This window comes from Oncorhynchus tshawytscha, linkage group LG06 (genome assembly GCF_018296145.1).
Source record: "Oncorhynchus tshawytscha isolate Ot180627B linkage group LG06, Otsh_v2.0, whole genome shotgun sequence".
NCBI classification, from domain to species: Eukaryota; Metazoa; Chordata; class Actinopteri; order Salmoniformes; family Salmonidae; genus Oncorhynchus; species Oncorhynchus tshawytscha.
The window spans coordinates 68,719,399-68,735,043 of NC_056434.1; the positions used below are offsets into that span (position 1 = coordinate 68,719,399).

A 15,645-nucleotide genomic window follows, 5' to 3' on the forward strand; every position below is an offset into this window, starting at 1 on the left:
TATGCCAAAGTAAAAGCAGTAAATCTTCAGACTCATATCTTGCAAGTACTCTGTATATAATACCTTGAATGTGAACGTGTATGTACTGTATAATGTGTTTTTGAGAGGTGTCATTAAAAATCTGCATCACACTTGTGTTTCATAACTATTATGTGGCAGGGGGCTACAAGGAATATCACTCATCCTGCTCAGTATTAGAGCTCTAATGACATGTCTTATTCATCATGATATTTTCCTATAGCCTCATTTGATTTGATTTGATTTGATTTGATTTTCCTAAAAGGCACCTTGGGTATTGAAGTTTTCAGCACATGGAAGAGTTATTATTATTATTATTATTTCAGAAGGATTATGCTACACCTTGAAACCCTCTCATGTACTTCACTCAGAGTGTTTCAAGATCACAGTCTTTTTTTGTTTTACAGTATGTCAATGGTGTGTTTGCAGTGTTTATAGAACAAACTATAATTCATTGGAATGTGAAAAAGATTGGTATTGTTGGTGCTTAATTAACTGCTACACATTCATAATTGGTGTACACTGTTGCAACACAACCTGCACAACAGTAATCATTGTTGTTGACAAAAGTACACTTTTCTAAACTAAACTGGCACTCTGGCTGTAATCCCTGGAGGCAAAGCCTGGCTGGGCTCAGGCCCATTGAGCATCTGAAGTTACTTGCTATGTGCCTGATGTGTGTCAAAAACAAAGACAGACTGCAGAAAGGGAATCCAGGCTGGGTCTTCCTAAACCCCTACTAGGCTTGCTCTGTGAATGTTAGAGCAGCTCCTTTTGAAACTATTCTCTCATTCCTGTGTGTATATTCAGACTGCTGGCAACATCTGAGGCCTTGGATTAGCTTTCCCTTTTGCATTAGGCAGCTTTTGATTACTGTGGCTGATACTTTAAGGAGGAAAAACACTGATAGGCTACACTGAGAGGATTACAAACGGACATCAAAACACTTATATTTTATATTGAATTGCTTAAGAGACATCAAAACTGGCCAATTTATCAAATAGAGGTCATGGTCATTGACACCACTCTCACATCATAATGTACTGTAAAACATGTTTACCACTTCACACACTTCTCAACCGACTATTAGATTATTCATTTAATGGTACTATAATTTTGGAATTATTTTGGGTGGCTATGATATGCATGAAACAATAGCTTGAGTAAGCACAGGAACAACATGGACATACTCTATTGCATAACATGCTTTGAGCATAAAAGGTTGTCAAAACCAATTAGGCCATGAATGCAGACAAAAAAATGTGTTGTTCAGAGGGCAATTATCGACTACTCTGAAAGCTGAGCGATAGTTAGGATAGAATTGTGAGAAGGGTCAACTTTGGTGGTCCGGTGCCTATGCCCCTGTCTGTACGGCCAGATGAGAGCTTGACTCCAGTGAATACGAGGCAGAAGTTAAAATCAGCTGATAAAGGCGACAGTCTTACTGGAAGAAACTGGTACACTGATTGTAAAGGAGGTGGATTTTATGCCGTTTATTGCGTGTTAGAAATTGGACATAATTGTATGTGCGGCTGAAAAGTGTCTGGGTCTAGAATTAATAGCAGAAGCATTGCAGAGAATACTGACTGATATTCCCTCCCGGCCACTAAGACTGTGAAAGGATGTGATTTGGACTGTGGACTGAAGGCGTACAGTGTTTTTTATTTTTGTAGTTTGTGTGATGTTTTCCCCCAACATCCTTTCCTGCAATGGATCTTTTTCCCCAGTTTACTACCCATACAGTAGGTGGCGGCATGCACCTCTAACGTTTGCAGACCGTCATAATACCATAGAAGAAGAAGAAGAAGAAGAAGAAGAAGCCTGCCTTGCTGAAGCCTAGGAGAGCAGAAAAGCCAACTGAGCCATTAAAGTTGGTGGAACATTGTGAGAAATGGTGGAAGTGGATGTCGAGTTGGAATCAAGCAGCCTGTCGAGCGAAGTTTGTGAAGATGAATGTCCTGAATGGACAACAGTAGTGTCTAAAATTGGAGTGGAGGATAACGAATAGTTTTTTGTTGGGATGTAGATGTGGGAGACCCATTTGAGGTGTCACATTTTTTTAAAGTAGGTCTATGCTCTAAGAAAAGTGGAATTTATCAGAGTGGTCAGGAATAGTCTTATTCTGATTAATTATATTTCTGTAGAACAGAGGAAGATTGCAGTGGGCCTTAAAAGCACCCAGACAGCAGAAGTATCCTGCTTTGAACTTCAGAGCAGAGCGTCCGTCAAAGGAGTCATCTCAGGGGTGGCGACGGATGTTCAGGTTGAGTACCTGAAGAGAATTCCTGCTGTGGTTTATGCCCGGCGTCTGAGACGCCTGGTGAATGGAGAAAAATGTTCAAGTTGGTCCGGATGATTTTTGATAAAGAACACCTACCTACACATGTGAAGCTTGCTTATGTAGGAGACGCTGTAAGTGCCAAATTCAGACTTAGGAAATGTAGGCCTATGTCTTTCCTACGCACACCTTTCCTATGCACTTCTCAATAGTTGGTATTTAGACTTACCTTATGCAGGTGTGTAATGGCTTTGCAGGCGGGGTTCCCTTGCACAACCGCCGAATGAATGTAATTCAACCTCTGGAAACCCTCCCACTAGCTGGCCAACATATTTTCTTTTGGAGTTTTACTCAATAGGGTTTTCAGTACATTTATCTAAAGCCATCACTTTAAATTTGGTGTACCTTTGATTTGAATTTTCTCAACAGACTAACTAAAAGGTGCGAACACTTCAGAAAATTAGGGATCATTGAAATAAAGCCATGTAAATACACTCATATTCATCTCCTTTTCAGCACCAATTGATAGATTTAAAGATACTCTGATCTTCTATATTATTTAGGGTTAGGAAAGTATTTTTATGAATAATAAAAAACAGGTTTGGAGAGCCTTTATGCACAAAATATATTGGTGAATCAAAAATAGTGGTTTGATTCATCCTGAACGTTGTCATATTCAATTGTTCAATCCATGAAATAGTGTACAATGGGTTGATTAGTAGTCCTATAAATCTACCCTAATAATCCTCACTAATCCTGGAACTGTGATGACAACGGTCCAGTTGTCATGAACTGTGCACCAGCCTCCAGGTTTAAACTATGTCTGCATTACAAAATGACTCAAATAGGCTACATATTCCAAATTATTTCACAACTTGTAATACGTTAGCCTTATATGATTCACTATTGCTAGCGATCCTCAGGAACAACCACACGAACATGACAGAGGAAAGAAAGGTAAAGTAATGATGTAATGGAATGATGAAAAATGTAAGGAAACTGACAAGTCAATGAAAGTTATAAATGTACAGTTCAAGTCGGAAGTTTACATACACCTTAGCCAAATACATTAAACTCAGTTATTCACAATTCCTGACAATTAATCCAAGTAAAAATTTCATGTCTTAGGTCTGTTAGGATCTCCACTTCATTTTAAGAATGTGAAATGTCAGAATAATAGTAGAGAGAATTGTTTATTTCAGCTTTTATTTCTTTCATCACATTCCCAGCAGGTCAGAAGTTTACATACACTCAATTAGTATTTGGTAGCATTGCCTTTAAATTGTTTAACTTGGGTCAAACATTTCAGATAGCCTTCCACAAGCTTCCCACAATAAGTTGTGTGAATTTTGGCCCATTCCTCCTGACAGAGCTGGTGTAACTGAGTCAGGTTTGTAAGCCTCCTTGCTAACACACACTTTTTCAGTTCTGCCCACAAATGTTCTATAGGATTGAGGTCAGGGCTTTGTGATGGCCTCTCCAATACCTTGACTTTGTTGTCCTTAAGCCATTTTGCCACAACTTTAGAAGTATGCTTGGGGCCATTGTCCATTTGGAAGACCCATTTGCGACCAAGCTTTAACTTCCTGACTGACGTCTTGAGATGTTGCTTATATCCACATAATTTTCAAATAAAAAAGAAGGGGAAGAGGGATTATTTTTTAAACTTCTGGAGTGTACATTGGAAGACTTGCAAGGGACACTGTGCCGGAAGATGGCCCGCCCTCCCAGGCTCCCCTTGAGCCTGTGTAGGGTTCAGATCTGTTTTATTATCTATATATACAAATATATGTGGACACCTCTTCAAATGAGTGGATTCAGCTATTTCAGCCACACCCATTGCTGACAGGTGCATTAAATCGAGCACACAGCCATGCAATCTCCATAGGGAAACATTGACACGCCTCCAACACAATCATCAAGTTTGCAGACAACACAACAGTAGTGGGCTTGATTACCAACAACAACGAGACAGCCTACATGGAGGAGGTGAGGGCACTGAGTGTGGTGTCAGGAAAACAACCTCTCACTCAACGTCAACAAAACAAAGGAGATGATTGTGGACTTCAGGAAACAGCAGAGGGAACACCCACCTATCCACATCGACGGGACAGTAGTGGAGAGGGTAGTAAGTTTTAAGTTCCTCGGTGTACACATCAACGGACAAACCGAATTGGTCCACCCACACAGACATCGTGGTGAAGAAGGCGCAGCAGCTCCTCTTCAACCTCAAGAGGCTGAAGAAATTCAGCTTGTTACCAAAAGCGCTCACAAACTTTTATAGATGCACAATCGAGAGCATCATGTCGGGCTGTATCACCGCATGGTACGGCAACTGCTCCGCCCACAACTGTAAGGCTCTCCAGAGGGTAGTAAGGTCTGCACAACGCATCACCGGGGGCAAACTACCTGCCCTCCAGGACACCTACACCACCCGATGTCACAGGAAGGCCATAAAGATCATCAAGGACATGTGAGCGGACCAAGTAATTGGGCGTCACTCTAAAGCGGGAAGGTGGAATAAACGAGTCAGGAGTAGGTTTTCTTGATTGAACACAGTTCTCTATTGAGGGCATTTGGTCAACACAAAGACTCCAACATAATCAATGAAAATCTTCCAAGGAAAAACATACATCTTCTTCTCCAGATGAAACAGGAACACAATAGGATTATCTTTAAACTACAACAAAAGTCACGGGATTGTCACCGTCTTAGTGGTTCTTCCTGGATAGCTCCTCTCTCTCTCAGTGGCCATCTTCCAGAGATAGTTTTCCCCTCCCCTCTCTGCTGGTTCCAGTCTCTCTCTTATAGGGAAGGAGAGTATGTCATTAGTACCGTCAGCTGTGCTTACTTGCCTCTGGTTACCTTGTCTCCCATGCCTTGTTGGGCTACTATCCGTGAGCCCAGCCTGCCCTCTGGTGGTCCTTCCACAGACAACAACCACCCGAGCCACTGCCTGTTCACCCCGCTATCATCCAGAAGACGAGGTCAGTACAGGTGCATCAAAGCTGGGACGGAGAGACTGAAAAACAGCTTCTATCTCAAGGCCATCAGACTGTTAAACAGCCACCACTAACATTGAGTGGCTGCTGCCAACATACTGACTCAACTCCAGCCACTTTAATAATGGAAAAATTGATGTAAAAATGTATCACTAGCCACATTAAACAATGCCACTTAATATAATGTTTACATACCCTACATTACTAATCTCATATGTATATACGGTACTCTATACCGTCTACTTCATCTTGCCTATGCCGTTCTGTACCATCACTCATTCATATATTTTTATGTACATATTCTTCATCCCTTTACACATGTGTGTATAAGGTAGTTGTTTTGAAATTGTTAGGTTAGATTACTCGTTGGTTATTACTGCATTGTCTTAACTAGAAGCACAAGCATTTCGCTACGCTCGCATTAGCATCTGCTAACCATGTGTATGTGACATATAACATTTGATTTGAACTTTGTAGCAACAGTTTGGGGAAGGCCCTTTCCTGTTTCAGCATGACAATGCCCCTGTGCACAAAGCAAGGTCCATACAGAAATGGTTTGTCGAGATCGGTGTGGAAGAACTTGACTGGCCTGCACAGAACCCTGACCTCAACCCCATCGAACACCTTTGGGATGAATTGGAACGCCGACTGCGAGCCAGGCCTAATCGGCCAACATCAGTGCCCAACCTCATTAATGCCCCTGTGGCTGAATGGAAGCAAGTCCCCACAGCAATGTTCTGACATCTAGTGGAAAGCCTTCCCAGAAGGGTGGAGGCTGTTATAGCGGTAATGGGGGGGACCAACCATATTAACGCCCATGATTTTGGAATGAGATGTTCAGCGAGCAGGTGTCCACATACCTTTGGTCATGTAGTGTAGTTTGTTTTATTTATTTTAGGTAGTTTGTATGGATATATCCCCCCACATCTGTTCCGTTTTTTGGGGAGTCCTGTTTCTATCCCGCACAGTAGATGGCGGCATGGAGAGTAAATTGTTCGAACACCAATATACCATTGTAGTAGAAGAAGAAGAAAAAGAAGAGCCATCTTCCCGACCGGAGAGAGTGGAAGAGATGGGAGATTGTTGAGACAATTTTGAGGGACCCCGGTGTTGTTAGAAGCCTCAGAGACACAACCTGGGGACGGTAGGACTACCGGTGTCGGTCGGGGAAAATGAAAGGGGCTTTTCTACAGTTTCCGGACTAGGAGTCATTGGGAACCAGTGCAGTGGCGGGCTCGAGCGAGGAAGCTTTTTTCAAAATACAAAGCAAAGGGAAAAGAGATTCGAGTCAAGGTATTAGCTAATAGCGTAGGTTTGCAATCGAACAAATATAAAACTGACCGTGCATCATTACCGGAGACAGTTGATCTAAAACAGTAAGTAGTCGGTCAAGTTTGACGGTTGTGTAGTTTTTCAAAGGTGTCAATGTAAACAAACACCAAAGCCCTTGTTGAAGCGGGTGGTGTGTACTGTACTAGTAGTGGGGCTTTGAGACTCGGATTATGACCAACGGTAACCTGTCAGAGAGATAATGTGTTCGTAAAACGATTATTCTTTCAAGGTTTCCCTTAAATTATACATATTACGACGTTTGCGAATGATGACAATTGAGTCTTTTTATTTTTTAAAGCTAGCTAGTTATTTTAGCAAGCTACTGAGTCTGATTGACCAGGCAGTGTTAGCTTAGCTAGCTGGCTAGTTAGCTAGCGTTAGCCAGCTAAGCTAGCTAGCAGATCTTCAAGCTTGAGTAGTGAATCTCTGTCAAAGAAAGAATGACATACGTTAGCGAGATTATACTTACCAACGTTGTTTTATTTTAAATTAAAAAGGCCTTGCAAGTGTTTGGAACATTTTGTACGGCTGTCTCGAGACGGGTAGTGTATGCAGCACAGCTGATTCGTCAAGAAGGGGAGGTAGGAAATGGTGGAAAACAAGTTAAGTTTGTGTATATTTCATTTTAAGCACAGTAACTGACGTAAATATTTCTGTTTACGAGTTGGGTTGATCTTAGGTAATTGTTTCATTAAAAGTAGTTAGATAGCTAGAACCCTATAAAAATGCCTGTGTGTGTGTGACTTGTGAGTGGGGGTCGTCTCCCTCGAAGCACTGCTCAATTTAGACAGTCAAGCAGAAACAGTCCAACTCGAAACTGGGGAGTGATAGGGGACATAAACTAAATTGTTACCGAACTGGGATCAACTTTCTCAAACGACATGGATATAAGGTGTCTCAGAAGTTATTGCCCTAAATGGCATGGCCCTTGGTAATAAAGTTAAGTCATCGTGTTCCCAAGATTTGCCTCTATTTTCCAAATACAGAGTACTAATTTGGTACAATTTGTGATGGAAGTATTTTCCCCCCTACAATTGATAATGGATATTATTGTTTTACTGTGTAGTTCGCCTGCAAGACTACAGTGAGCTCTCAGCAGTGTTTTGGTTGTTTTGCTCACCCCTCCCCCAATTTTTACTGGAGACTTGTGGAAGTGTTCATTGCTTCTGCTCTCTTTCAGTGGTGGGCAGCTCTCACCCGTTTTTTCCCCCCTGCCTTTGACGGAAGGCCTTGGCTATTGTACAGTCCACTTGAATCCAGAGTTATATATCCTACAGTGGATGTAATGGAACTAATGTTCGCCGAGTGGGAAGACGGAGAGAGGTTCTCCTTCGAAGATTCTGACCGGTTCGAGGAGGACTCTCTCTGCTCCTTCATATCAGAGGCTGAGAGTCTGTGTCAGAACTGGAGGGGATGGAGAAAACAGTCTGCTGGACCAAATTCTCCTACAGTGAAGATTAAAGGTAAACACGCACTTCACCTTCCATTGTATTATTTGTACTTACATCCTCATTACACTTTTTGTCCTCATTCCCATATTGACCTTTTACCACTTAAAACAACTTGATGCTTGTTGCCAAATATCATTGTGTAGTGGCCAGCATGGGTTCTCCCTTATCTCATTACCTAAAGTGCCTATGATGATGGATCCAAAGCATCTGAAGGCTTGTCTTGAACCTGAATTTGTTGTTTGTCATTGAAGTCAGTGTTTTTCTGTAAACATTTTACAATACACTCATACATTAGCCTACTTGCAGAAAATTGCTAGGCCTGCACATTGTCTTCACTAATTGTAAATTTGAGTAACGCTGTAGGCCTGTAAACAGCTTTGACCAGTGTAGCCTAGTTTGAAATAATTAATTATGTCCTAATTTCAGGTTGATTGTCCTGTCCACGTCATTTGCGCATTTGATAATTTAGTCTATCAACTAAGTATATGTTACATTTCCCCCAGCATATAGGCCTAGCAAGCTTGTTCTCAGAATTAAGCCAATTTGTTGACACTGCACAACAGTCCATATTGCTCAGCTTCTCATTCTCTGAAGAGTCCTCAAAGGGCTCTGAATGCATCTCTATGGGACACTATGCAAATACGAGAGTAGGTGCTGGCTGACAATGTCATTGATTCCTCATTTAATTTATTGGCTGTGATGTGATAACCCCTTATTGTTTTTTAGCAGAATAGTTTCCATAATACTTGCATCATGTCACTTGTTTCTACACCCCCTCTCCCATCAACCTCAGGTCTACATTATCCCCATAGCCTATTATTGATTTGATGCTTTCTCTGCCAAAGCAGATAATGTTGTAAAGGCTAGGTGTAACTTTGTTTTCATTGAGGATAGTGGCATTGGAGTATCGAACACCATTTGAGTCAGTAGACGTCTCGTTATTTTCATGTGTCAAATAATACTATTTGACGCTTGAAATAACACTATTTGATGCGTCAAATAAGACGATTTGACTCATTAGGATTTTGATATGACTGCACGTCACATACATACATTTTTTTAACGTAGTGGTAACACTATCATTCATATTTCATATATCACAATGATTTTCTAGTTTGGGGGGGCAACAGGGTTATGTAGCTGGCTATCTTGTTTAGTTCGTTGTCTTATTTCCATGATCTGAAGTTTGATTTCAATAGGAGTACAACAAGTTGCTTCCTAATAGTCACATGGATTCCTAAATATTGAGAATGACTGCAATTTCTGATCATTGTTTTTTAGGCTGGTTGCATTGGTGCTAGCTTCCCTAGAAGTTGCTAAAAGCATCTGTAACAAAGCTATTTGTGAGTGACTTTTGTCATACTGCAAGCAAAAGTCAATGTATTAGGGAGACGGCCTACCTCCGGTCTCCAAACTGTCATAGAGGTTTACAAATTGCTTGACTATTATTCTGTATTCTGACAAGGATGAATCAGGTGCAACTGATTGGGCTGTGGCTGGCTGGCAGCAGCAGCAGGCCCACAATAATTTCTCTCCTGTCTCTGGGATGGCTGCATGACAGGGAAAATGTTGGACTACCTAGCTAACATTTTAGATCCTGCTCTTATTTCAAAAGCTTACGCAGTTGTTTTCCCATTTAACCGAACAAATTATTGCTTATTACCAACGCGGTATTGCAAACAAATCAATACTGGCCTCAAAAGTGGGTGGAGTAGCTCACTCAGCTGAAAGCTCTGAGTCGGCCTATTGGAGGGCAGCTGGGAAGGGACAAACAGAACGCCAACCCGTGTGGGTTGTACAAGCAAGTGAGGAACCGGTGTGGGAAAACCTATTTATTAGAAGTCTCATCTCTTGGAGTTTGGGGGGAGGGTGTGTTTGCGGTCAGGCATGTTTGTTTGGGTTTATGGAGTGGTGGGGGAAGGGCTGAGTGGAGTCAGCTGTGGACTGTATAGAGGGCTTTGTCTTGTGCAGGTCATTTACTTCAGAGCTGGGGATTGTGGTTTAGCAATACAAACCCACATTTTATGAATCTACATATTGCTGCTGATCTTGCACAAAAGAGCTGCCAAACCTCAAAACCTTCCCATCTACAGTCAGTCAAATCCCCCCAAAAGTAAGATCAGTAAAATAGATTTGACTGTAATTTCCCACCTTGAAGGCTAGCCCATATCTCTCCATCTCTATTGCTCAAAATGTAGGGCATGTTAAAGGTTAGGGTTTTGGTTTGGCCCTATGCATCTGTTGGCTCTGATCTTTCTTCCATAACCACAGACTAATGGGCATGTGTGTGTGCAGCAGTCCTTCACTTTTACACCGCTCTATGATGGAACAGCTGTTTGAGCGTGCCCCCCTGTCCCGCTCTCTCCCGATTGGTTAGTCACTGTGCAACTGGCAGTGGCCGGACCCTCTTACTGCCCACTCGCTGCTGTTACTGCCATCCTCCTACTCTTTCTCTCTATCCCTCTCTCCCTCTATCCTTCCTATTTGTAGCCTCCAAGGGACAGGTGGGGACTGGGGATGACTGACTAGAGATGTAAATCACCTGGGTCTGCTCCCTCCATGGGGTTTTCCCTGTTTGTCGAGCATGAAAAGCTCAAACCTAGCATCTAATGCCATAGAATTGACACAACTGCCTTGGGCTTAAGCCAATAAAAACATACAAATAGTGGGAAAATAAAGGTAACACAATAACACCAGTAACTCAATTCAACTAGCCTGGATACATATTTATTGTTCAGCAATATGATTTCTGTTTAGTTTTTCTGTTATAGGTTCCTATAACTCAAACTAAAACAGTTGCTAACACTGCTCTTGTGGTGGGTGATTTCATGAGGTGAGAAGATGGCAGTGTGGGTGGAATAGCTGTGGTGACAATACCTACCAGACCTGGGTTCAAGTACATGTGTATTTGTTATTGAAATACACTACTTATTTTCTGTGTATTTGAGTATTTTCAAATAATGTGTCCCAAACCCGACTCAACTATTTCGATTGGAAGTATTTGAAAGTGTTTTCAAAATAATTTCTATTAAATAGCCTACTATTTGAAAGTATTTTCAAATTCTTATTTCAAATACTATTTTAAAATAACTTGGTTAAATGCATGGTAGTCTGTTTGAGTCTGTGTATTTTCAAATACTTTCCAAGTGTATTTCCAAATTTATTCCAATATTCAACAACTTTTCTTTTCAAATAAAAAATATTTAAATACTTACTTCCAAATGTCTTTGAAAGTAATTGAAATAATACGGCTGGGAATTGCCAGGGACCTCAAGATACGATATTATCATGATACTTAGGTGCCGATACGATATGTATTGCGGTTCGTTACTATTATTTTGATTTGATGTTCCAAACATATTGCTCACTATGTCTGCTGCAGAGACGAGAGAGCATGAGAAAAAAAGTTTTATCAGTCAGGGAAATAAGTGCTGAAAACATGTTGGCTCACTATTTTTGTTGCAGGTACTGCCCGACTAGCGCTAGGTACAGTAACGAATAGTTTTTGTTTTTACAAATCAATATTTAGAGTCAAATATCACTGAAATGCCCTAAATAGTAATAAAAACCTGGCAGTTTGGGTCCTGGATGCTGATTAGCTGAAACTGCATTCCAGCCATGTGTTCAGTGCTTTCAGAAAGTATTCACACCCCTTGAATGTTTCCACATTTTGTTGTTACAGCCTGCATTTCAAATTGATTACATTTAGTTTTTTTTGTCACTGGCCTCCACACAATACCACAATGTCAAAGTGAGAGTTTTTATTTATTTTTTTTATGAATAAAAAATGAAAAGCTGAAATGTCTTGAGTCAAGAAGTATTCAACAAGAAAGGAGGACCAAGGCACTCTTCATATAATTAATTAAAATCCCTTTATTAGTATGGCATGTTGAATAGAAACAACGTTTTTAATAAATCCGACGCGTTTCGGCTGCATGGCCTTCGTCAGGGAGTACAAAAAAATAATACAATGTCCTCTTTTGAACAGCTTTTCCAATTCGCCCTAATTAGAAGAGGGAGTGGTTACAAAATAGATTGGACACACCTAGTAAGCAATACTATACACATTAAAAAGTGAAATACTGAAGCTATGTTATAAAAATACAACTCCAAGCTAGAAGTATCAGGACACTTAGAAAGGTAGTTCTAACCTTAAATATGCCTGGGAGAAGTGTCAAGAATAAGACAGCAATATATTCCATAGTACACTAGAACACAGCAAAAAGTATTCAAACCCTTTGTTATGGCAAGCCAAAATACATTCAGGAGTAAAAAATATGCTTAACAAGTCACATAAGAAGTTGCATGGACTCATTCTGTGTGCAATAATAGTGTACCATGATTTTTGAATGACTACCTTATCTCTGTACCGCGCACATACAATTATCTGTAAGGTCCCTTAGTCGAGCAGTGAATTTCAAACACAGATTTAACCCAAAAGACCCAGCAGGGAGATTTTCCAACGCCTCAGAAGGGCACGTATTGGAAATGGATAAAATAAAAAAGCAGACATTGAATATCCCTTTGAGCATGGTAAAGTTATTAATTAAACTTTGGGTGCTGTATCAATACACCCTGTCACTACAAATATACAGGCATCCTTCCTAACTCAGTTGCCAGAGAGGAAGAAAAACACTCAGGTACTTCACCGTGGGGCCAATGGTGACTTTAAAACAGAGTTGAATGGCTGTGATGGGAGAGAACTGTGGATGGATCGACAACATTGTAGTTACTCCACAATACTAACCTAATTGACAGAGTGAAAAGAAGGAAACCTGACAGAACAAAAATATTTGAAAACATGCATCCTGTTTGCAGCAAGGCACTAAATAATGCAGAATTTTTTTTTTGCAAAGCAAATGTCTTTTTGTCCTGGATGCACAGTGTTCGGTTTGGGCCAAATCCAATACAACAGATTACTGAGTACCACGCTCCATATTTTCAAGCATGGTGGTGGTTACATCATGTTATATGTATGTTTGTTATCTTTAATGACTGGTGAGTTTTTAGGATTAAAAAGAAAGTTGTGCTAAACACAGGCAAAATTCTAGATGAAACCCTGGTTCAATCTGGTTACCACCAGACACTGAAAGGTGAATTCAACTTTTAGCAGGACAATAACCAAAAACACAAGGCCAAAGCTACACCGGAGTTGCTTACCAAGAAGACCGTGAATGTTTGAGTGGCCAAGTTTCAGTTTTCACTTGACTTAAATCGGCTTGAAAATCTATGGCAAGACATAAATGTTTTGTAAAATAAGAGCTTGAAGAATTATTGAAAAAAATAATGGCCAAATATTGTACAATCCAGGTGTGCAAAGCTTTTAGAGACTTCCCTAGAAATACTCACAGCTGTAATCGCTGCCAAAGGTTATTCTAACATGTATTGACTCAAGGGTGTAAATTCTTGTGTGAATTAAATTTTATCTGCATTTCATTTGAAATATTTTTTGTTATGGGGTATTGTGTGTGCGTGGATGGGTGAGAGAAAATATTGTTAATCCATTTTGAATTTGGCTGTAACATAACAAAATGTGGTATAAGTCAAGTCGAAGGAATACTTTCTGAAGGCACTGTATATCAGACAAAATACCACAGTATGAGTCAACTACTTGTTTACTGTTCTATTTATGTTGGTAACCAGTTTATAATGGCAATAAGGTACCTCAGGGGTTTGTGGTATGTGGCGACAATACCACTGCTGAGGCCTGTATTCAGGCAGTACCCAAGTCTGATACCTGCTATTGAGCCCTTTGGTCCTACATGCCCATTTCCATGAAAACCAAGGTGTAGCCCCCATACACTGCTATGTTAGGAGAGGAAATGAGGACGGAGTGTCAGCTGAGGGTCAGGGCTTTGTCTTGGGTGTGTAGTGGTGGTGTGCTCGGCCTGTGCTGGTCCTCAATTTATTTTCTAATCTGAAGAGAGGGTCATCACTAATGTTTTCTTCAATTGTTTGAGGGACAATAAAAAATGTTCTGCATCATCCTGACAAAGAGTCATATCCTGCCAAAACTTGTTTTGTTATATTGTGTAGAGTGCATACCTAGCCTCACAAATTCCTTTCTTTCAAAAAAAAAAATCTGAAATGTATTTGTCAGATGTAACAATATATTTTTGTTCTTGGAATAAGTCTACACTATTACTATTCTTGCAACGTTCATTGGAATTGTTAAGGTTTTAAAAATTAGAATAAATGCTACAGTTGGACAATGGATGAAGATTCTCCAAACTTTTTATTTTTATAGTTCGACAGGAATTAACTGAATTACAGCATATAAAACATTTTACTGGCAAGGACAAGTAATCAATGGAGTTCAGGCATTGTGTTGAATTCATGAATACATTTTATTATTGTATCAGGTAGGCTTGGGCAATATACCGTATACCGGGGTATTTCGAAATACCGACGCTATGATATTCAATACCGCACGCACCCGTGTGGGTGCGTGCTACTCCACTGCGTATAACGAAGTTAAGTATAACTATAAGAAACCTAAGATGTGTCATAATTTATCTAGCTCAGGGCTCCAAGCTATACATTTGGTTTGCTAACTTGCTAGATGTCAAGATCAAGCTTCTTGGTTACATCAGAGACATGAAAATCTGGATGCTGCCCAAACCTAGTAACGGGTATTTTTGTCACGTTTTGTGTTAAAATAAAACCTTTGTGGGTTGGTTTGCATAAATACAACGGGTGTATTTGCATATATATATTTTTAAAAAAGAACATAAATGGGTGGAATAGGGCTGCAACCACCAAACACTTGCTCTGTCTAACCTACCTGCACTCACATGCGCTGTCTAGACTGCCTCATTAATTACGGTTGTCATGTTCTCTTGCATAATTCAACAAGTGTGCCAAAAGCAGGATACCCTCGGATTAAAAGTTAACATGGTTGGCTCTTTCACCCATCAATCAAATGTATTTATAAAGCCATTTTTACATCTGCAGATGTCACACAGTGCTATACAGAAAGTCAGCCTAAAACCCCAAACAGCAAGTAATGCAGATGTTAGAAGCAGGGTGGCTAGGAAGAAACCTAGAGAGGATCCAGGCTCTGAGGGGTGGCCAGTCCTCTTCTGGCTGTGCCGGGTGGAGATTACATGGCCATTTAAGGCCAGATTGTTCTTCCAAATGGACAATGACCCCAAGCATACTTCCAAAGTTGCAGCAAAATGTCTTAAGGACAACAAAGCCAAGGTATTGGAGTGGCCATCACAAAGCCCTGACCTCAATCCCATAGAAAATGTGTGGGCAGAACTGAAAAAGTGTGTGTGAGCAAGGAGGCCTACAAACCTGACTCAGTTACACCAGCTCTGTCAGGAGGAATGGGCCAAAATTCACCCAACTTATTGTGGGAAGCTTGTGGAAGGTTACCTGAAACGTTTGACCCAAATTAAACAATTTAAAGTCAATGCTACCAAATACTAATTGAGTGTATGTAAACTTCTGACCCACTGGGAATGTGATGAAAGAAATAAAAGCTGAAATAAATCATTCTCTCTACTGTTATAAAGTGGTGATCCTAACTGACCTAAGACAGGGAATTTTTACTTGGATT

At 40.5% G+C, this 15,645-nt stretch overlaps 1 protein-coding gene across 12 annotated transcripts in view; it reads left to right on the plus strand.

The window, feature by feature from the left end:
- Positions 1-6,314: 6,314 nt before the first annotated feature.
- zswim8 (zinc finger, SWIM-type containing 8) overlaps positions 6,315-15,645 on the plus strand; it is a 32,574-nt gene continuing 23,243 nt past the window's right edge. For 9 of the 12 annotated variants that reach the window (XM_042323554.1, XM_042323559.1, XM_042323558.1 and 6 more), the window contains exon 1: positions 6,315-8,093. In XM_042323554.1, coding sequence (XP_042179488.1) covers positions 7,916-8,093 — 178 coding nt within the window. In that variant the 5' untranslated portion in view covers positions 6,315-7,915. The remainder of the gene's footprint in view (positions 8,094-15,645) is intronic. The other 3 variants (XM_042323555.1, XM_042323556.1, XM_042323562.1) reach the window with 3 other exon arrangements.